General features: G+C 44.6%; 2 protein-coding genes across 7 annotated transcripts; one reads left to right on the forward strand and one right to left on the reverse strand.

Moving 5' to 3' along the window:
• Nucleotides 1-262: 262 nt before the first annotated feature.
• Nucleotides 263-11040, reverse strand: STYXL1 (serine/threonine/tyrosine interacting like 1). 6 transcript variants are annotated; one of them, XM_054847650.1, is made up of 10 exons: nucleotides 10829-11040; nucleotides 10003-10064; nucleotides 9427-9550; nucleotides 9042-9086; nucleotides 7979-8124; nucleotides 6457-6605; nucleotides 5295-5389; nucleotides 3165-3274; nucleotides 897-1031; nucleotides 263-473 (listed from the first exon to the last, which is right to left on the reverse strand). In XM_054847650.1, the coding sequence occupies exons 1-9, from the start codon at nucleotides 10929-10931 to the stop codon at nucleotides 900-902; spliced, it is 966 nt and encodes a 321-aa protein (XP_054703625.1). In that variant the 5' UTR covers nucleotides 10932-11040; the 3' UTR covers nucleotides 263-473; nucleotides 897-899. The 6 variants fall into 6 exon arrangements, with proteins under 6 accessions (XP_054703625.1, XP_054703629.1, XP_054703626.1 ...); XM_054847654.1 differs by having other exon boundaries at nucleotides 5295-5348; nucleotides 10829-11034; XM_054847651.1 differs by having other exon boundaries at nucleotides 263-1031; nucleotides 6457-6602; nucleotides 10829-11034.
• A 77-nt stretch (nucleotides 11041-11117) lies between these two features.
• Nucleotides 11118-20061, forward strand: MDH2 (malate dehydrogenase 2). Its single transcript, XM_054847754.1, has 9 exons — nucleotides 11118-11266; nucleotides 13394-13562; nucleotides 14319-14402; nucleotides 15398-15507; nucleotides 16000-16125; nucleotides 16791-16868; nucleotides 18061-18160; nucleotides 18606-18757; nucleotides 19757-20061. The coding sequence occupies exons 1-9, from the start codon at nucleotides 11195-11197 to the stop codon at nucleotides 19886-19888; spliced, it is 1023 nt and encodes a 340-aa protein (XP_054703729.1). The 5' UTR covers nucleotides 11118-11194; the 3' UTR covers nucleotides 19889-20061.
• The last annotated feature ends 1230 nt before the right edge of the window (nucleotides 20062-21291 follow it).

The following is a 21291-nucleotide window of genomic DNA, read 5'->3' on the forward strand; positions in this document are numbered from 1 at the left end:
TGTAAACAGTATCCTGGAATAAGGAGGGATAAAAACAAAAAAATAAAAATCACAGAGCTTTCCCGGGCGCACAGGGCTCTTTGAAGCTCAAAGGGTAAAGGCTGGCTAGCTCCGTCCCTGAGCGCGCTTGTTTGAATTACAAACCGAGGGGGATGATCTAAAATGAAAATCCCCGGTAAATCCTTAGCACAGAGTGCAAGGAAAGCCCGGGAGCGTTTTCTATAATGCTTTATTTTGTGATGTCAACACAAAGAATTCACAATGCGGTAAGAGAGAGGATAGTACTGCGTTTAGGTGTCACGCAACAGGATTGATGGTTAACGTTACCAGCCATGCCAAGAGGTTTGGGTGTTGTGCGAGCAGGTGGCAGGTGGGAAGCGTGACCTTGCTAGAAAATCCAACCAGCGAGGCTGCGAGAGGCCGTGTCCGTGTCTGTGGGTAGCTGAGAAGGCACACGCAGAGCGGAGGGACTTCTGAAATGAGGAAATTCTGTCTTCACCTCTCCGGGCTGCACGTGGGTGCAGTCAGACTCTAAATTTACCATCCCAGGCTATGGATCGATGAACCTTTTCAGAGGTAACCCGAATGACTTCCCCATACCTGGGGTAAGGAGTATGCCCGATAACGTAGTTATAATCCTCTTCGCTTACAAAAGAGACGAGCAGTGTGTAATGGGCCACATCCCGCAGGACCTGCTTTCCCCAAACTGCCACTTTCTACAGCACAGGTGAGGTCCCCTAATGGCTCCAAAACTTGACCCCAAGTAATATGGAGCTAAAGATGAAAGCCTTTCCATTATGTTAAGATATTTTTCAACCAGAGTTCAAGTAACTTTTTACTGACATGCCGGTACAGATAGGGAAACACCTTCCCCTGCTGGGTGTTCTCTTTGCTACCTGTCAGTAATTTGGTTCAGAGATGTCTGTGATCGTGGTCCCATAGATTTGGGTCTCCCAGTCTGAGAGCTGTTTCACAAAGCCCCGGTGTGGTCTCATGTTCGTTTTGCATTTCAGAACGTAGTGCCAAGCTCTCTGTAAACAGAGGGAAAGCAAAGAAGTGTTAGGAATTTGAACTGAAAGCGACTCTCGGGTATTTACACGAAGCAGCTACACTTGTAGACAACACACTTTGTATTTACACCCCATGTTGGACAGCAAGAACCTGCAGATAAGACTTTGGCTACCAAAGCAGGGACAGGCTGGACCCAGATGTGAACTTCAGAGAAGGTGTCACCTTCATACTCTGCTCTCCTGAATAGGAGGACAGCTTGGGCTGCTTTCATTGCCTGGCAGGTATCTTGTGTTATTTTGCACCAATGGGGCAACGCAGTCCTGGATTTTCTACCCTAAAATACTGTTTCTGCCATGGATGATAAGCAAAGCAGTGAAGTATCGGCTATTCACAGGTAAGCAACAAAGGTTATCGTGTTTCTGGATTGGTGTGACCTGATATGGCAGAGCAGCTATGACACTCCAGTTATCCCACCGCATTAATTACAGCCATCTTAATTATTAATTATTTCCAAGTAACCAGCTAGGAACTCTGCTGCACACAGGGTAGATCCACCAGCATTACTTTGCATTACTCCAGCTGCATCCTTGGGTTTGCCCAGTAGTGCTCATCTTCCTGCTTTAAAAATAGAGTGCCCCCTGCACTTGGAGGATTGCTTAAGCGTAATGAGACCAAAGGTTAGAAGATAGCGCTCCATTGGTTTGTTTTTCTAATCTCAGTGATTCTGCAGGCTCCAGGGCTCATCTTCCAATATTTACTCCTCTGGGCCCATGTTGTGGATGTCTCTAGTTCCCCTGAACTCAACAGATCTACTCACATATCGATTACTAATAGAATAAGGGGTCGCACATCCCAAATCTGCCTCTCTTTTGCAATATCCATGTCTTTCAAAGCTTTCAAAGATCTTTGCCTAGATTGGGTGAAGGATCACATGGAAATCTGTTGCCCTGCTTTCGTCTGCAAGAAACAAACTTGTCTGCCAGGATAATCCCCCAGGAAAGCTTTGCCCAGCCGACAGTGGGCAAGCATTGCCCAGGCCAGCAGCACGCCACTGCCGTGTCAACATTTTCTTCTTCTTTATTTTTTTTGGCACAGTAGAATGCTGAGACCAACCTGTTGATACCAACTGAGAGAAGTTGCAAGGATCAGCCTTTGACTTTTGCACTGCCGTCGCAAGCACCTCCAGTAATTTAGTGTGCAAGGGAATGGTTATCGGTGTGCAGGAGCAGTCACACACAGCATTAGTAGCAGAGACGAAATTGCGTCTGCAGCGCTGTTGGCACGCTCAACCTGAAATTACCCATTGGCACACAGCAACGGTAGATTTCCTCTTATGTTGCAAGTGTTTGCACAAAGTCAATTAAATTATTAGATACAGCCCCAGCTTCAGTGAAGCTTGGATCAATCCTTTCAAGCTCCCAAAGGAGGAAACTTTCCAAACAAGGACAAGATTTTTAAGGAGATGCCTTTCAGTTCCCATGAGAACTGTGCTAAGCAGGCACCAGGAGACGGTGCCTACAGCAGCACGATGCCTGTGAAACAGGGCCTGGCACCTGGGGAGAGGCCACATTATTTTTTCTTACGTTATTCAGAGCTATGGAGGAGAGTGTACTGGCTATTTAACCTGTACATCCTTCCTGGGCTAGAATTATCCCATTCCAGATTTCTCTACAGTACTACCTGTGGGAAAGGATTGCTTCTGGAGAAATAAAATAGGATTTTGGAAGAAGCCAGTGCTGCTGAGCCCAGTGGTAAATCAGAGCCCTGCAAGCACTGCATTCTGAATTTCCCTGTAACCCCATGGGATTAACTCCAGTAGCTTCCAGATACTCTCTTTCTCAGATCCAGGAGAGCAGAAATACTAAGTTCTGTAACCATAGCTTTATTTTTACAGCCCCATAGTTACATAGGGAAATAGAAGAATATCACAGGTGCCAGGGTAAGGAGTCACAGATCCAAAATCACACCTAAGTCACGTCCTTAACAGTATAAAGAAGACACAATCTGCTATAATTGAATCCGTTACATTATCAGGTGGATAGTCTGCATGAAAGCAGATAACGTCTTTCTCATTACTACAGTAATGAGGCTTCAGAAACAGAAATAAACTGCAGACTCAGCCAGTATCTGTGGGAAATATGACAGTGATGTACCTTCAGGGAAAACTGGCAGGAATGCATAAGATAGGCCATGGTTACTGTGCTGCTCCGGCTTATCCCCAGGCTGGAGAAGACCAGCACCGCTCCGTGGTCCAGCTGAGTATCTGAGTAAAGAAATGCCAATCACAAATTAGTGATCTGGGAAATCAAGCTTCCAATTGTACAGTCAAGCTCTAATTCAGTGGTAATGGACAGGCTAGCAGCCTGAGCGACAGGAACCCTCATGAACCCTGACAGCAGCAGATGGGCACTGCCAGCTACAGTTTCTGTAAGAATTTGCCTTTCTTAAAAATCCACTGAGTTACAACATGGCTTTGAAGACCAGAACCAAGTGACAGTGACCAGTCACTGCTTCATGACAGATCAGCGTCGCCTTTACATCAGATAACTGAAGAAAAGTGGCCTACCATGACCAATCAGCTGTGGTCAGCATCCCATCAGCTACTCAAACTCCTCCCAAAAAGGTTTAAAGGTATGGAAATTTCTGATGAACACAAGCCTAAACTGTTCAACACTGAACTGGGAGGAATCAGCTTTCAAACTGGAGAGGACTTAGATTTGAAATCCCTTACCCCTCCTTGAGGATCACCAGCAGGAAGTGTGTACAGGCCAGCTAGGGTGCTGGTTTTATGGTGCTTTTATTATGGATACTGTGCAGTGAAAATTGCTAAGATCAGCAAACTCATTTTCTACAAAAGCCAAGCCCACTTGGCTTTAAGAGGATGTGGTCACTCGCTCCTAACCACATCAACTCTGCTAACTATGCCTGAATGATTCTATATTTTATTAATAACCTTTTGAATTCTTTCCTTCCCTCTCCAGAATAGACAGCATGACATGCTTTTGGAATATCCGCAGCCGAACTCTAGAATTCATAGGGCAAAGCCTCTTCTTTTACTGCTGTCAAGAGGTTGTGGGGGTTTGTGTTTTCTTCTTCAGGAACTAAAACAGAGTTTTCTGGCATTTCTGTCACGAGGTACTAGTTCTTCTCTAAGACCTGAGTAGAAATGGCCTCACTCCAACATACACCTGGCATGAGGATATCCACACTACTCTGAGAGTATGTGGAGAGCTTTAGTCTAGTGTTCACCCATAACCGTTCCAGTTTAAGTAATCTACTCTAGCCAGCCAAGTAAATAGTTAGACTATCAAGTAAACAGTATACACTTCCACAAGAGCTACAGCTAATAAACTCTTATAGAGTGTTTTGGAAACTTCCACAAACTGATGTGAGAAAGACATTTTCTTCTGCAGAACTAGTGGGAAAAAACCTGGGTATTTGGGTTTCAGTGCATGCAAATCATGAAATTTAGTTCAGGACTACAAAATTATATCCTCAAATATTGTTTCCTTTTTTTTTGTTTGTCTTCAGTTGTCTTTTCTTATTTTGTATTATAAGGTTTGTGGGGATGGGGTGGTCTTTTGCTTCTGGGTCTGTACAACACTCAGCTCACCAGGGCCTTGGTCTGTAACAGGTGTTACTTCATAAGTGTGATTAAAGATAACAACACGGTTGAACACCATCACAGGATGGAGCTGCGGGAGCTATGTCTGCTGTGCTACTGCAGGCACTGAGCTGGAGAGTATGTTTTTTCTTGCCCTCTCTGATGTAATCAGCCGAAGGCGGGTTTATGCTGTCCAACCTGAAAGTCTTCCCCAGCTCTACGGTGGGTCCACACTGCAAATCACAAAGATTAGCAGCATCTTGTGGTAAGTTCTGCAATGCATGCCACTCTCATGTTCAAATAAAGTTCTGGTGTTTGAAGATTTGGGCTGGTAAGAGGCAACGGGTTGTATTTAAGAACAAAGGAATAGGAGGGAATCCTATGAAGCCCTGGTAGACATCCTACAGCAAAGCCTTCTCAGATCTAGTGGAAAGCTCACTATTATCAGAGATTGAGGTATTCTTTAAAGTGAGTAGGAACATCTGAGTCAGACGCCCTGTAAAATCTCCTCTCTGTCCATCAGGTATCCATTAGGGCGTGGGCTTACTTGGGAGTATGCTGATCTTGAAAGATTACGACCCTCTTGTCTGAGCTTCCTGCTGGAGTGCATTGCAGTCACTCCCATCTAATATTCCAGAGTGAGCAAGCTCTCAGGAATTTCACATTAGGAACAACTCACCTATGAAATGACAAATGGTGGCAAAGGTAGAAAAAAGATCTGCTTCGAGCGAATCTGGAACAGATATATGGAGATATTTGCCGCCTTCTGCAAACCTGGAAAAAGAGCAGACAGCATGACATGGACCAGAGAAGTGGCTTTGAAAAAATGTGTTTGTTGGAGGCAAGCTGATAATTTTGTTTGCTGTTACATGTGTGAGTTTTTCATCATCGTCATCATTAACACTATGATAAGGGATTTGTTATGGTAAGGCACTGAGGTGATTGTAATACAGAACCAGTTTAATTTCTGATTTTCCATTCCACATGATATCAGCATTGATGTCTTAACTTAACCTACATCTTCCTTTACCCATGAGGTAATGAAAACAGATGAACTGAAAGCAAGAATACCTTCACAGCCTGCACGTTGGCAGTTTTGTGAACAAAGGCCCCCAGTTGACTTCATGTGGTTTTCTACAACAGCATCCTCCTCCTTCCACAAGCTCAGAGAACTCAACTCAGAGAACTAATGGAGCAAAATGTTGGTGAGGAATTTCTGAAATGTGAAGGCACATCATGCAGAGGGCATGGGAAGATTACCCATGGTGTAGAGACCTTTGATGTTTTCCTCTGGAGCCAAAGGCATGAGAAATGTCTGCTGGTACACATGCACTGGGGTAGGTCACCACCGTGAGAAATGCCACTGGATTTTTCACTGTGTGAAATGGCATTTCCAGCACAGCCTACAGACCGAGCACAATGGCATGGACAGAGCAGGAAGGAAGGAAGACCAACAATGTGAAACTGAGGTGATTTAGCTTTTACACTGATGTGTTTGTAAGATTTTGCTCTGAGAGCTAGTCAGAGATGTAGGTCCTTTTCAAAAGATAGTGGTATGCGATAGACTCAAAATGCCAAGGGCCTCCCAGTCCTCCTCTCACCCAAGCCACATGTGTCATGGTAGAGGGCTGTGGACTGTGTTGCTGCTGTGCTAACTCTGGAGTAGAGATCAAAAAAATAAGCACGAAATAGCACTCAAATCTGCAGTTTTCCTCCAACCAGAGGTTTCCTTGGATGTTCACAGGCACTGACTCCTCTGTGAATGCATTCTGGTGCTGTGCCACCTCACTTTTTTCAGCCACAGACATTGGTGAGGGTACACCTTGAACCATTTAACTTACAGTGTGGCAGGCTGTTCAGAGATGTTAACTTGTGCTTTGATCTTCAGATCTTTCTGAATTTGTTGGTCACAGGCCTGCTTGAAATTGCCCATATATAACTTTGCAGGCAGTATTTCTACTGGGTATGGCTGGAAGTTGTCTAGTTCCTGCTGGAGAGAAACCATAGGCTCAGTTTAGAGTGTATTTGCTCCTCTTAGCTTGGTAAGTTCTTAAACACGAAGTCATGAGAAGAATTGAACACACACTTAGTCAACAGCCCATGACACATTCTCATGTAATGATTCATTTAATCACCTGGACTTTCTGTATATTGGAGTCTTTCCTAGATTCAGTGAGAATAATTAACAGCATTGCTGTCATTGTGGTATTACTTGAAACAAATCCTAACTAAACAGGAGGCAGCATATATTCTTTACATTGTCTGGAGGGGCTGCAGCATAACAGATTCATTTGATGTTTTCCCCGGTTACTGTTTGCAGGGCTAAATGAAATCATCTGCCACCTGCAGAGCCACAGGTGCCCTGCAGTGACACAACACGAGTCTGCAGCTGCTTCCGGTGTCTGAGAATAAAAATACACAAATAGCCGACAGTGCCTTTACATCCCTAACTGATACTGGGCTAATGCTGTAGCAGAACAAAGCAGCAGCCTAACAGTTTAAAGCAACAGAGAACAGCGGCTTAAACTGAGAAGCAAGGAGGGACTCTGGGTCCGATTGAATCTGATGGGGAAGTTCAGTAGTTTGCTGCCCTTCACAAAGAAGCACAAAGTGAATTGATTTTCTCTCCTGCACTGCAGCATCCCACAGGTTAGCACCACATCACGGGCTATTTCATGTGAACTAGAAGTGAACAGGAACAACGGAAACAAAAGACATGTTGCAATGAGATGCTGTCTGCTGTCCAGCTCCTTCTAAATCTGCCCTGCCTCAGGTCCTGTCCTAGATGTGAAAAAAGGGTAATTGTTTCTCATAAGCTAAATAGATCATTGTTTGTAGGTGAAACCAAACAATTAGGATACCAGTGTTCCAGTGGATGGCTGTTTTCTTTCTGGGCCTGTTGAAACAATGCACCAGCACTTGCTTTGTGATCCTTCCTAATGAAAAGCTTTATAGACATGGAACACAGTGCTTGATAGGAATTGTACTTGTGCCTGAAAACATTTACTGTGTGCTATCCCAGATAACCACATGCAAGAGAGGAACCTGCTTCTTTTCATCATTTGCTACTGTTTGTTTAGTTATCTGTACTCTCCCGTAGGCCAGTTTCGGGGTTATCAGAGAAACCTTCCCAGGTTATTTTCATGAGCTTTCTTTCACGCAATAGAGGAAGAATAAAAAAGGCAAAGTGTGGCTGTAAAAGAATTAGTGGTGACACTCAGGGCAAGGACAGTAACTCAAATTACATTTGTTTGAAATTACTCTGATATCAGGTTTACAACACCATTTAACTTGAATTCATTAGCCATCATCAGTTGAACAGGAATGCTAATGTCTTCTACTTGCAAATTAGTGTCATCTCACCTGAGGCATCCACAATATCTTCTGAGTCCTCAGAAAATGATAGCAAGCTGAAAAACGCTTGTATCCTCCCCTCAGGATGAGCACAGGATGGCGGGTGAACTGCTCGAAGCTTCTGGCGTATTGGACAGCAGTTCCTTCCTCAGCATCTAATGAGATCAAAAAGCTATTTGCCAGGGCAGGTTTAGAGTCCCTCCATCAGCACTGGGGGTTAAATCCGGCCCACTGACACCGACAGCAAACTCCTTTTCATTTCATCTAATGGTCTGCAGAAAGCCTTGTTAAAAGTTAGACGTGTTCTTTAACTGTTGCTGCAGGTCAGTAACAAGGCATGCTGCTTTTCACCTCTTGTCCTGATCTTTTATTCCTCTCCTGGTTTCTTTTGTAGGTCTAGATAGGTCTCCCCATTATTCATTGGGAAATGCTTGTAATAAGTTCCCATAATAGGGAAGTATTATTAATTTAAATCTAATAATCTTGGTTTTATGGAGGCCCTTTTCTTTAGTCTGCTTTAGGCAAAGGGGGAGGTATCTTGAATAAATTCTTCACAAGTGTTTTAAACACTTCCCTCAGTGAAGCAAATTATGTGCGATGGCTGTTCCCCCTGCTTGTCCCAAAGGATTCATCCCACTCACCTCTAGCTGTGTCTGCATTAGAAACAGCAGCACAATAGAAACCTGCTTCTAATTCTTCACACCTTCCCTTGCTAATATCTCACCACCGAGTATTTATGAACATGCTTTTTCATTCCCCTTACGATCCCAGTTTATTTTCTTTAAAAAATGATGTAAATCTTTGGTTAAACTATAGTAGCCTTTATAAAGCTAATGGGAACCAAACAAACATACAGAGGTGGTTCTGCACACAGCAGAACTCCTTGCCAAAGGATACGTGAAAGCTAAATATTTCCATGGTTCAAGGAAGACTGAACAATTACATGGAAAAGTTTCCAGCTCTTCACATTTCTCGGTGAACTCCGTCAAATCACCACCTCCACTAAAGCTAAGTCTTTTAAAATATGACAATGTGAAAGCCTTTTATAACCCTCAAAGAAGGAAGTACTCACTCTGTGAACATATGGAACTTGAGTCGGTGTTTTCTGCACTGCTCCCTAAAAGGCAATCATTGGACAAGCCCAATCTCAGTGAAATGTGAAAAAAAAAAATTAAAAAAATATAAATCCATTCCTCACATGTGACAAGGAACTTTGGAAGAATCAATCCACAGATAGGGAACAAGACTTGCCAGGAAGCTTTGAAATAAAATCTGGATTTTTGAAGCTTAATAACATATGCAACACAGCGAAAAACCAGAGGAATAGCACAGATGTTAGTTTTTCAAATAAAATTGGGTAAATTTGCATCTCTTGCAATAAACTCGTAAAATTAAATGAGGAATGGGAACAATATCTATCCTGCAGTGAGGTCTTGACTGACATGGGTCACAAGTACCTTTTTCTTTCTCCTCTTCCTCATAGTCATAGTCCAAAGAGCTGGTCTCGCAGTCATACACCACACAGTATCTGACACACCCCAACTCCTCAGAATCCGGTACAAGATACTCCCCCGTAGGACTCTACCAAAATCACAGAGGAATTCTATCAGGAGCACAGCTCCACACTTTTCTTGTGTAGAATCAACGCTACCGATATCTTGCAAGTTACTACTCTATAGCTATGGGATGGGTTTGGGACTACGTCTGTACTTGACTCTGAAGACCCGGTTAATTCAGAAATGACACAAACTACGCCGGGTTGCTTCATCAGCCACAGCAGTAAAGATGCCAACACTGTCCTTTGTAAGACAAGTCTACAATATGTCAGTTCTTGTGCAATATTTTTCCTGATATACAGTTCCTATGTGCCATTGCTGAAGCCACCTTTGCTTTGTGACAGAATACATCCCCCCAGTGGCAGAAATAGAACAGGCAGGGGAGGCTGGGACAATTCCCTTGGGGTTTAAACCAATTGCGGCTTACTGCTAATTGCTAAATCCAGGGAAGGTTTACACCAACCATAATCCCCTCACCTGTTCAATCCGGCGTGCTGTAATAATATGGCTCTCATCATATTCACGCTGAGTACGGGCATCTGAAAAAAAACAATCAAGACAGAGCAATTGGCTTATTTGATGCTTTAAAGGTGGAATCCGGTTTGTGATTCAGTCAGTGGGAATTCAGGCACTGATGTCAACCAGAGAAAGAGATTCAGTTTTTTAGAAACTAAGACTTTCTGATGTGGATATAATGAATGCCAATACTGACGTGAGTCCATGTGTAACACCAAGTGATGCCAGCAGCTTCAGTCCTGACCCAAGTGTGGTACTGCAGCGTTCACAGTGCCAGTCCCGTGTTCCGTTCTGCTCTGCTCTGTGCTGTAGCCTGGCCCCCACTCACTGGGCCTGCTCTGACCTCCTGGCATCCAGCACCCTGCCTCTGTGCTGCCCCAGAGACAGGGAGAGGGGCACCGGAAAGACCCCAGCCCCACTCCCAACCTGGCTAACTCCCTTACCAAAGCATTTAACAATATGGCAATATCTGGCACACTTTTTTTTTTGATGTATTGCCACTATGCCAGGTGCAAATGCAAATCAGCAATTGTTGCGCAATGGAACAGCAGGGGAGAGTGTTTATCCCTGGAATGGATCAGAGCAGGAAGAGCTGGATGTGATGAAAGGCAGAGCAGTACCAGGTCACGGCACCTGAAACGTGGTGGGAGAGGCCCCAACAGCAAGGCCTCAGTACTTATAAGCAGTACTGTGTGCTCTTCCCCGCCCGCCGGAGCCCACGAACCCCATTTCCTCAGGAAACCTGCCCAGGCAGAGCCAGGCAGCAGGCCTCCCCCCGCCGCCTCACCCAGCAGGCACAGGTAGCTGGGCTCCGCCAGCCGGGGGACCCGCCGGTGCTGGTTGAGGATGTTGTAGAGGTGGCGGGGCTCGCAGAGCACCATCCCCGCCATCCCGCGCCAACCCCCGACCCGGCGATTGTCGCCGACTAGTCGTTACAGCTCGCCTCGTCCCGTTGCCGTGGCAACGGCGGCGCGCGGCCTGCTCGCACTCTTGTTGCTAGGGAGGGACGCCCGGCGGTCACTGGGGGTGACGTCAGATCCAGATCTCGCGAGACTGCACTCAGCGGGGGAGGAGAAGCCTCGCGAGAAGAGCGGCCGCTCCCGCGCAGGCGCCGTACTGTGGAGGTCGTTGGAGTCACCGGAGCCGCCGCGCCATGCTGTCCCGCTTCGCCCGTCCCGCCGCCGCCACCGCGGCCCTCCGCCGGGGCCTCGCCACCACCGCCCAGGTACGCCCCGCCGGCGCGCCCAGGCTGCGGAGGGGACGCAGGGCCCGCACCCCGTCGGGGCCGGGGTCGAGCCCAGGCCCTCCTCTGTGAGGGGGCGGCGGCCTCGGCCTCCCTGTGTGCGGAGGAGAGGGGCTGGGGGCGTCTGTAGCTGCCGAGTGTCACCGCCTCAGTCAGTGGAGGCGTGTGGGGGGGCGGTGGGGTGCTGTGAGGGAGATGAGGAGCGCAGCTCGTGGGGGCGTTCGGTTCTGGGGGTGCTGGGTTGATGCTGTGTCTCTGCCTGGTAAAACGTCCCTGGTGTTGGGCACCACTCTGCGGCTCATAGCCGAGGAGGATATGCCTTTTTCCTGACAGGTGTAAACTTGCTGGCCAAATCTGTTAGTTCTAGATGAATTACTACAACATCTACAACTGTTTACAAGGGCGTGTAGCAATAGAATGAGGTGTAATGGGTTCAAACTAAAAGAGAGTAGATTTAAATGAGATCTGAGGAAGAAACTCTTCCCTGTGAGGGTGCTGAGGCCCTGGCACAGGTTGCCCAGAGAAGCTGTGGCTGCCCCTGGCTCCCTGGCAGTGTTCAAGGCCAGGTTGGATGGGGCTTTGGGCAAGCTGGGCTAGTGGAGGGTGTCCCTGCCCATGGCAGGGGGTTGGAACTAGATGGGCTGTGAGGTCCCTTCCCACCCAAACCAGTCTGGGGTTCTATGATATGTGACTCTATGAGCTCCTCTTTCTGATGGTACGTAATGGATGATACGCAAGTTTACTGCTTTCTTCCCCTCCTGAAAATATGCCCCTGCTTTCAAAATGTATTAAGAAATAAAGCTGGTGGTTGGGGGGTTAATAATAATCCTTAATATGCTGAAATCCATTGTCCGTGACTCTTGATACCAGGAGAGAACTGCTGGTACATGGTAGATAGATAGAGACCGACCTTGATCTTCTAATGTAAATAGTTCCTGGTAGCATATGACAAAATGATTATCATAGCTATAAAGATATGCTTTACAAGAGGTTTGTGTAATTATTTCAATAGGAATTAAATTTATTAGCGGTGAGATTTTGACCTCATGGTATCAGCTCAGTCATTTACATGGGGCATAGCAGTGACTAATGCTAGACTTTGCTTTCCCTTGGAGAGTTTTATGCTAAATTACATTTGTTGCAGTAGCAAGAAAATTGAGTGAGCTTTGGCTGATCAAGCTTCTGGGTAGATTATTTCCTGTTATAGCATAACAATTAAGCTGTTCATGTGGGGAGCTATTGTGGCTTTATCTGGTAAGACAATGTGATAGAGAATGTCCTTATCAGCGGTAATTGTATTACCGCGTTATATCTCTGCAGTAGCCTCTGGTTCTCCATCGCTGTGGCAGAGCGTTGCATTTTAAGATTGTTCTGGACTTTTAAAGTAGCTTTCCTCTCATCTAGGGACACTTTCCCTACAAAGAGGAGCGCAGGCATTTTTGAGAGAAATAGCTTTCTTTGAGAGAGCACATTAGAGTAAAATTGATTCACCAGGCCAACAGAGTTGATTTTACTTGCTTCACAACCACACTTGATCAAAACTGGAAATTATAGTCACTTCATGTTCTCAGGCCTCAATCCTGAGGCACTTGCAGGTACTATTTTGAGTTTTTCAGGCATACGCATTTTTTTCACATGCATACAATGGTTATTACATTTATTGTAGTCCATTAAATGTATTGATTTGACAGTTGGGAGGGTATTTTTTTTGATACTGGCAATGAAAGCTAGAAAAACTGCATAGTAGGTTTTGCTCTCAGTCACACCTAGGTCCACAGGGTAGCAGGCATTAGCCTGAGGCAGACGTTTCCATCTGAAGAAAGATGATCCTTTTGGTTTTGCCTAACTGTGCTTCCCTTTTGAGCTTCAGATTGCAAAAAACCATTTTCCTCTAACTCGTCCTACCAATAAACCTTAAGGATCTCTGGGAGGCTGTCATGATAATCGCTTTCTGTGGGCTTAGGCAATCAAATTTGCATAGTGCTTGATAAAAAAAATTGAGAAATAGAACTAAAAGTAAAGAAAGTATGGTGAAATCCCAAGGTCACTGCTGCAGTAACTACCAGAACATCTCTACAGTGTGTTTTTCATCTTTTTTTTTTCCCTCAGAACAATGCCAAGGTAGCAGTTCTGGGGGCCTCGGGAGGCATTGGCCAGCCTCTCTCCCTTCTCTTGAAGAACAGTCCGATGGTGAGCAGGCTCAGCCTTTACGATATCGCTCACACTCCAGGCGTTGCAGCTGACCTCAGCCACATCGAGACAAGAGCGAATGTTAAAGGTACCGCGAGCTGCTGGAAACAATCTGTGTTCTGAAGGGGTCCTCCCAGGTGTCTGACACTTGGAGATGCTTTGTGAAGGGGAATCTTCACGTGATCCTCAAGCCTAGTATCAGTTTAAGTAGCTTTTTCTCAAGCAGTGCACGACTAATTAAGGTTTAGCTGATTAGATTGATACGTATGGAGATGAGAATTGTCTGTAGTTGCGCTGTTGAGGGGGAATTCTTAATAACTGGCAGGAAACATTTAGTAAAATCAGCTTGGAAAAAAGCCTGAGTGTTGAAGAGTTTGACTACAAATAGACTTAACGCACTCTGGGTGTCTACATGAATTCTACGTGCTTCTTTTCTGAAGGGACAGCTGTCAAGTTCTGATGAAATCAATAAAAACTTAATTTGCTGATCTTCATTTTTTTTGAAGATCACTGAAAGGTTACATTTTCCTTGAATATGCCTATCTGCTGTTCTTTGGGGGCACTGACTGTAGTGCCAAGCTAGGGTTTTTGGAGAGTAAATACGGAATGAGGGTTTTCAGAACAGATGAATGTGAGGTTCCCACTTTCACTCTAAATTTTGAAACAAGGATAAAGCATCAAAGAGGGTCCATCCATAATTGTATGGCTTTGCTTTTCAGCATAACTCTGAATTGAAGACTAAATTAAAAAGTAATTGGGTGCCTCTGGGCATAATTTTGTATTTCAGAGTGTCAGATACTTAGTGACTGGCAGAAACATAATGTCTGAATGTCTTCTATTCCAGGCTTCCTGGGACCTGAGCAGTTGCCAGAATGTCTGAAGGGCTGCGATGTTGTAGTTATTCCTGCGGGAGTCCCTAGAAAACCAGGTACGTTCTCTTTGATAAAAAGCCCAAGGGCTTCGTTGAAGTGCATCTCTGCTGCGCTGTTATTCAAATAGAGCTGTATCTCGTGCTTTAGGTGCTCTCAGTGTTGGCTTGGGATGTAAGCGGTCTGTTAATGACGCTGACCTAGAGCTTGTTGTGGTATCAGGCACCTCATTTGTCTTAGATGGTTCCTGGTAAAACAGGGAGAATTGATTTCTGGAGTTCGTGTGTAGAGGTGAGGTGCAAAGACTTTTCACGCAAGTGATCCTGAATCTCCCTTGGTGTTTCTTGCCCAGGGCAATACTCTAGTAAAAATACTGGTTCTTTGTTTCATTTCTCAGCAGAATAGAAAGAGTCCATTTGGTTTGTATTAATTGTATGATAACTTCTCTGAGCATCTCTGAATGAATACTGTTAAGCCTTCCTAGAATGTCTCTGGCCTGCTCCATTTCTACTCTGTTTTTCAGTATCCTGTGGGAATGTAACAAAATTCTAGACTTTAATGCCTAGCTCTTCCTAATCCTTCATTTTTCATGGTTAAAGTAGTTGCTGCATCAGAAATGAGAAGTGATGCTTACGCAACTAGCAATATTTTGCACAGAGCAGTTGGTATTCAGACTGTAGCGGTGGTGGTGACTGCAGAGGGGGAGGAGAATTCATCTTAGGAGCAGTTCTGAGCACCACTGATGTACTGGTGATGGTCAGTACGGTCATACTGTACTTCAAGCTGCCTAGGTGAAATACATTCTGACAATTGATAGCTGGGCTGGCTGCTCCTGAAAAGGGCTGATCTACGTGAAAGGGCAGTAATCTTTTATTAGCCAGAGGAGTTACCTTTGGAGCCAATTCATTATTGCAGCTGGAGAGTTTTCTCTTGATACATCAGCTTCTGGTTTCATGTATCTCTGTCCAGAGCAGAGTATTGTTTTTTGCTTGAGTTGCTTGCCCATTAATGATAGTAATAGGTAACTTAAAATATGGTACTGGATATGTTTTAGGTATGACCCGTGATGACCTGTTCAACACCAACGCTAGCATTGTGGCTACTTTGACATCTGCCTGTGCAAAGCACTGTCCAGAAGCCATGATCTGTATTATTTCTAACCCGGTAAGCATTTTCTAGAGACTTTGAAAATGCAGAGGGGAAAAAAAAAAAATCCAGACTGAGAATACTAATCTGACTTCCTATTAGTTTTGACCAATGTCTTTAAGGTCTGCAGGGTATTTGCAGAAAAGAACTAAAAGCCTGGTTCTACTAACCCATTTTTCTTGGGCTATATTTAAGTCAGAGGAAACTGTGCTTAATATCTCAACATCTGTATGATGCGGTGTATTAGCTGGAATAGAAATTTCAGCTCACTAAGGGAGGAGCCTTTGTAATGTGAATGAACAAATTTGTTGTCTTAATGGTTATTTAAAATGGAAGATTTTTATTCCAGCCTCGCTGTAAATTGCTCTTCAATTTAGGAATTAAAGTAATTGGCTACAGTTGACTTCAAGTTGGAAGTATACTTTGGGTTTTTTACTGGCTTGTTCAGTTCATGCTTTGGCTTCATTACTATACTGGTTTTAATGAATGCTTGCCTATTCTTGCCTATAGGTGAATTCAACCATCCCAATAACTTCAGAAGTCTTCAAGAAGCATGGTGTGTATAATCCCAACAGAATCTTTGGTGTTACAACACTGGACATTGTCAGAGCGAATACTTTTGTGGCTGAACTAAAGGTAGGTCATAGTAACAGATGCTGGGGGAGGGATATGGTGTGCTTTGGTCATCAAATCTCTCAAAAGCTTTTAAAATCACTGCACGGAGCCAAAAGAGCTCGTATTTCTGTGGAGCTAGAGGCGAAGGCAGTGATTTCCTGTTTCCATTCTCTACAGGAGCCTGGGGATAGGGTTTCTTGCAAAATGTGGTTCAAGAGACTTTGACCTTTCGTTTTCATAGCTGTCCCCTGTGAGCGAGCTACGTGTTCCTTTTAATTCTGTTGGCATTTTCAACCCTGCTGGTGCAACCGGAGGAGAGGATTGAATTGTAATATGTATTTGCAAGTCAAACTGTCTGTGCTGCGTGTTACAGGATATTCTGCAAAGTATCAGGAGGTGTAACAGGTTACTGCTGTAATAGCCCTGGTGGAGTTTGTACTTGTGCTGCTCTTTATCTGAACTTGCATTAATAATATCCTGTAATTGTCTAAAGTTATCAGCATAACCTGGAGTTCAACTGTGTAGATCTGGCTTTGTCCCTGGTTTGTAGCTGCCTCTGAGACTTCTACCCTGTGTAGCACTGGGTTATAGATGTGTCCAAAAACCCTGGGCAGAAAGCATGGTGGTTTTAAATGTTTTTCTTGTCCGTATGCTTCAGAAGCTGGAAAGTTTCATGTTTCTCTTAGGGCTTAGATCCAGCTCGAGTAAGTGTTCCGGTTATTGGTGGCCATGCTGGGAAGACTATCATCCCTCTGATCTCTCAGGTGAGTCGTAGTTCCTACTGTGTGTGGCATCACACTTGTCAATACGTTAGAGTTGATGTAAAGTGCCTTTGTGGTGGCATGTAATGTGCTAAGATACAGCGGAGACCATCTTCCCTGCTCTTGTGGCTGCTTTCATTCTGAGCTGAGGTACATCATCCTGGAACGCAACGAGCTAAATCTAAACTCCTCTAGGTGGTTTAAATAGCATCACTCTTTCTCCTCAAAAGGAGTTTTGGGATAAGAAGTGAGGTGTAATGTTGGTATCAGGTGCCTAGGCACTGTTTGTTTTGGTTTTTATATTTTGTGGCAGGTATTTCATGATATGAATACCTCGTTTCAGCAGGAAAATGATTTTGCCATGGTGGACTAGAAACACCACTTCAACATGCAGCATTGGAGGCATAGCTCGAGCTGTGTGGGGAGACCTGCTTCAGTAATGACTGGTAGTCAGGGGGAGGCTCCCTTTGTGCGTTTAAGCCAGAATGAAATGCAGGTCTAAAGCAGGCTGCAGCTTGGTGAGGAGATGGCTGGGGTATGGCCAAGGAGCAATCTGCAAGAAAGGGGGGGGAAAAGCTTTGCTCTAAGTGGGGAATAAAGTATCTTTCACAGACGGGTGTTCTTAGGGAGTAAGAGCAAAGGCTTTGGAGGAACTGAATGCTGAGAGGGTGCTTTCATTAGACCATCAATCGGGACAGAGAGCTGCGCTTAACATACTTGTGTAGCCATATCTGAAGGCTCAGTAACTTCCTAAATACTGCTGGCAGACTGGATCCTTCATAAGGCTCTTGACTTCCATAATGCCACAGTGACCCAAATATTTACAAGATGGCCTTTTGAAATTCCGAAGGCCTGTTGCGTGCTTGGAGGACGTCTGTCTGGTGCAAAGGACTATGGATTAGCAAGTAACCATGGCAAGCTCTGGTTTTCCTGTCAAGCTGCGGTTTGTCCTTGAGCAAGCTAGTCGTGTCAGGGTACCTGTTACAGACCATGCAATAACCAGCAGCCTTAGTGAACGCTTGCAGTTGGTCAGCTTGTCATGTGATCTGTGAGCTGGGATAATGGATTTTCCCTGTTGAGAACTGTTAAGACAACTCTAATAGTACCAAAAGTGTCGTGTGGGTGGCCTTATGTGTATCTGGTTTTATCTGGAGGAGTCCTGGTATTTGATAGTAACTTCTTTTTTCCAATCTAGTGCAACCCAAAAGTGGACTTTCCTCAGGATCAGCTGGAAAAGCTCACAGGGAGAATTCAAGAAGCTGGCACTGAAGTTGTCAAAGCTAAAGCAGGAGCAGGTTGGTTGTTGACTACAGCTTCCAAGTAGTTCTTGTTAGTTAGCTAGCTGAATGGATGCAGTCCTCTTCGGTTTAATCTTATTTAAGACTGTGGTGCAAAATTGTGAACTGCTGATTACAAATCTAGCTGCTCTGCCATGTCAGCGACTGCCCGAACAGTGTAGAAGCAGCTCAGTATGTAGGTAAGACTAAACATTAACTGATTCCATGCCATGTATGGCTTCAAAAAGAATCTTCTCTGTCAAATTAAGCTGTTTCTTTCTGTAAATCCAGTCAACTAAATAACATGTAGCTGGCCAAAAGCTGCTGTTTTATCAAACTGGCTGTGAGCTTGAAGTCAGCGACGCTGCAGCTCTGTCAGTGTATCAGTGTGGAAGCCTTTTGATGCTAAAGAAAGTATCAAATTTCAATGTGATCTGTTTTAAAAGTGTTTTAACTTTTACAGGGTCTGCCACCTTGTCTATGGCCTATGCTGGTGCTCGATTTGTGTTCTCTCTGGTGGATGCAATGAATGGAAAGGAAGGGGTTATTGAATGTGCCTTTGTTCGATCGGAAGAAACAGAGAGCCCATACTTCTCTACACCTCTGCTACTAGGAGTACGTACTTTAAATGATGGGGCTTCTAAACAGCAGCTACTGATTTAGTCCTGTGGTTTTACTCAGTGGTTTCAATTTAGTCTAATGCTAGATATCACTGATATTAAAAGCTGAGTGTAGCTTTAAGAGTTCTTGAATATTCGGTTATTGTACTTAGGCATATACCTCATGCTCAACAGGGATGCTGCTGCTTTTATCTGCTCTTAGATTGCAGGTCGCTGAGTAACCAGAGATTCAGACTTGCCTTAAGAGGTCACGCTTACCTCAAGTCAGTGCCTGTTTTTGAAGGGCTTTCATACGATTAACCAGAGTCAGCAATCCTGTCTGCTCAGCTTGATCTGCTACAAGCAAATCCCTCAAATTGAGGCACATGGGGAACTACAGCATGGATTAGGATTAATAGATTGCTTTCTGGACCTCTCCTGAACTCTGAAAGAAGTGTTCCTTTTGTCACTTAGCCTGTGGATTGAGTGAAAAACAAGGATGCTGCAGCCCTGGGGTGGCTGCTGGGATGCAAAGGATGGTGTGTGCTGTCTTAGGTGGTAGCTGGTGAGGGAACAGGAGGAACAGTTTGGATGTAGGCATGAGATCTCGAAAACCTGAGTGCAACTCTGAAGCAGTTTCAGACCGCAAGCCAGTGGCAAACAAAAGGCACACACCAGAGGAGAGGGATTCTCTCGCCAAACGGTGGGTTTGACCATGGGAAGAGGCATGAGGGAGCAGTTGGTATCAGTCTCCTCTTGAAGGAGCTGAGGGGCTAGCTTCAAGTTTCACACCCCGGTGTGAAGAGTGAGTGAGAAGTTCGTGAAAGCTGTAGAAGTTCTTACAGGTAATAAGAGGCCTCTGAGCCTTGCCAGAAAGCCCAGGGTTGGCAGACTAGAGATGACAGAGGTCCCAGGCTGGGTCTCCATCTCAACTGGATCATACTTAATCAGAGCTGTTAAGTTACTCTCTAGGCCATTTGATGAATGGTTAATCCTTAAATCCTCTTTCCCTCAGAAAAATGGAATTGAGAAGAACCTAGGTATTGGCAAGATCTCCCCCTTTGAAGAGAAGATGGTTGCTGAGGCCATGTCTGAGCTGAAGGCTTCTATTAAGAAAGGAGAGGAGTTTGCGAAGAACTTCAAGTGAAGAGTTGATGACGGAGAGGAATTACAACTTCCTTAATTTATTAAGGCATCATGTCACTTTACGGCTTCTGATTCAAAGCTCATGCTTTGATTGAAGTCTGTCTGTATTAGCTTAATGATTGTTGCCAGTGCAGAGTCTAATCATCAATAAACCAGCCTTGTTTTTTCAGCGTACCATCTGGAATTGTCCCGATGTGCTTGTCTTTTGAAGGTAGAAGCTGTAGGTCTCGGAAAGGCTATCAATTTCACTAGTGATGAAATAGCCCCTTGAAGCAGCAGAACCGATTACTCTGCTGCTGCTGCTTGGGTTTTGGCTTGGGTTACTTGGTGGCGCAGCAGCTGGGAAACCAGGCATGATCAAATAAGATCAAGGTGGGGTGAAGAGGCTTGCAGAAGGGATAACTGAGTGAAGTGATCCAAGAAGTGTGGGTTTGGTTTTGGTTTTTTTTTTTTTCAGGAGGTAACGTTACCTCCGTTACCTTGTGTTGCCTTAATCTCTTATGTAATTTGATTTTTAAGAGAGTTCGTAAAAGCACAGTGGTTGGAACGTCAGTCCTGCTCTAAGAAAATAATTAAAATGCTGAGAGTGACTTCTTTCTAGTTAGGAACAAAAGCCTTGATTTAGCATCTACATAAATTTCTTTTACATTCATCCTCTTGTGAATATAAAAATAAATGTCTGCAGGAAAATGGTAATGACGAGTTCTGTTGCTGACTTCTTTGAAGGTAAGCTTTAATGAAGGAAGCTATTAATTCGCTCTTCCTCTGTGCTCTGTGGGCTGCTTACCCTATTGCTTTAAATTGCTTTAATCCACGTAGGTTGAATTCTAAGTTGAACAGACTTTATTTTGATTAGATGAAGGAAACGCCAAAGCCCAGCACCTCTGGAGGAACTGAGGGGAGTGTCGTTTTGAGCGAGAGAACCTGGTGTAGAAGCTTCTCTTAAGGAAGAGACCTAAAGGTAGCAGATGCTGTTTGGTCACTGCCTTTTTTTCTTCCTCCCACTTGTATTCTAATTATCTTCTGAGCTATCTGAACTGGTTTTACTTTTATTTATTTTAATTAGTTCATCATTCTGAACTGGATCACACAGTTGTGACCCTGTTGAAGATGCATTGAGAATAAAGTGCTTGGCTCTTCCCTTCTGTGGAAGATGTAGGCAGAGAGAGGACAGCAAGCACAGTTCTTGTCACTCGTCTCTGCAGAAATTCAGTGTATTAAAGCTCGGTTTCTTTACAGGAATAGTAGTGAAATAGAAGCATCAGCAGTCATTACTCAGCAGGCTTGGAACAAAGTAATTATTAGGTGGTATTAATAGAATTAAAGATTATAGAATTAAAGATCGTGTTGGAGCGGGGCAGGGGAGGATGTTGGAACTGGAGGGCACAGAGGAGTGACTGGCCA

The sequence above is a fragment of the Grus americana genome, chromosome 19, assembly GCF_028858705.1.
Source record: "Grus americana isolate bGruAme1 chromosome 19, bGruAme1.mat, whole genome shotgun sequence".
Classification (NCBI taxonomy): Eukaryota; Metazoa; Chordata; class Aves; order Gruiformes; family Gruidae; genus Grus; species Grus americana.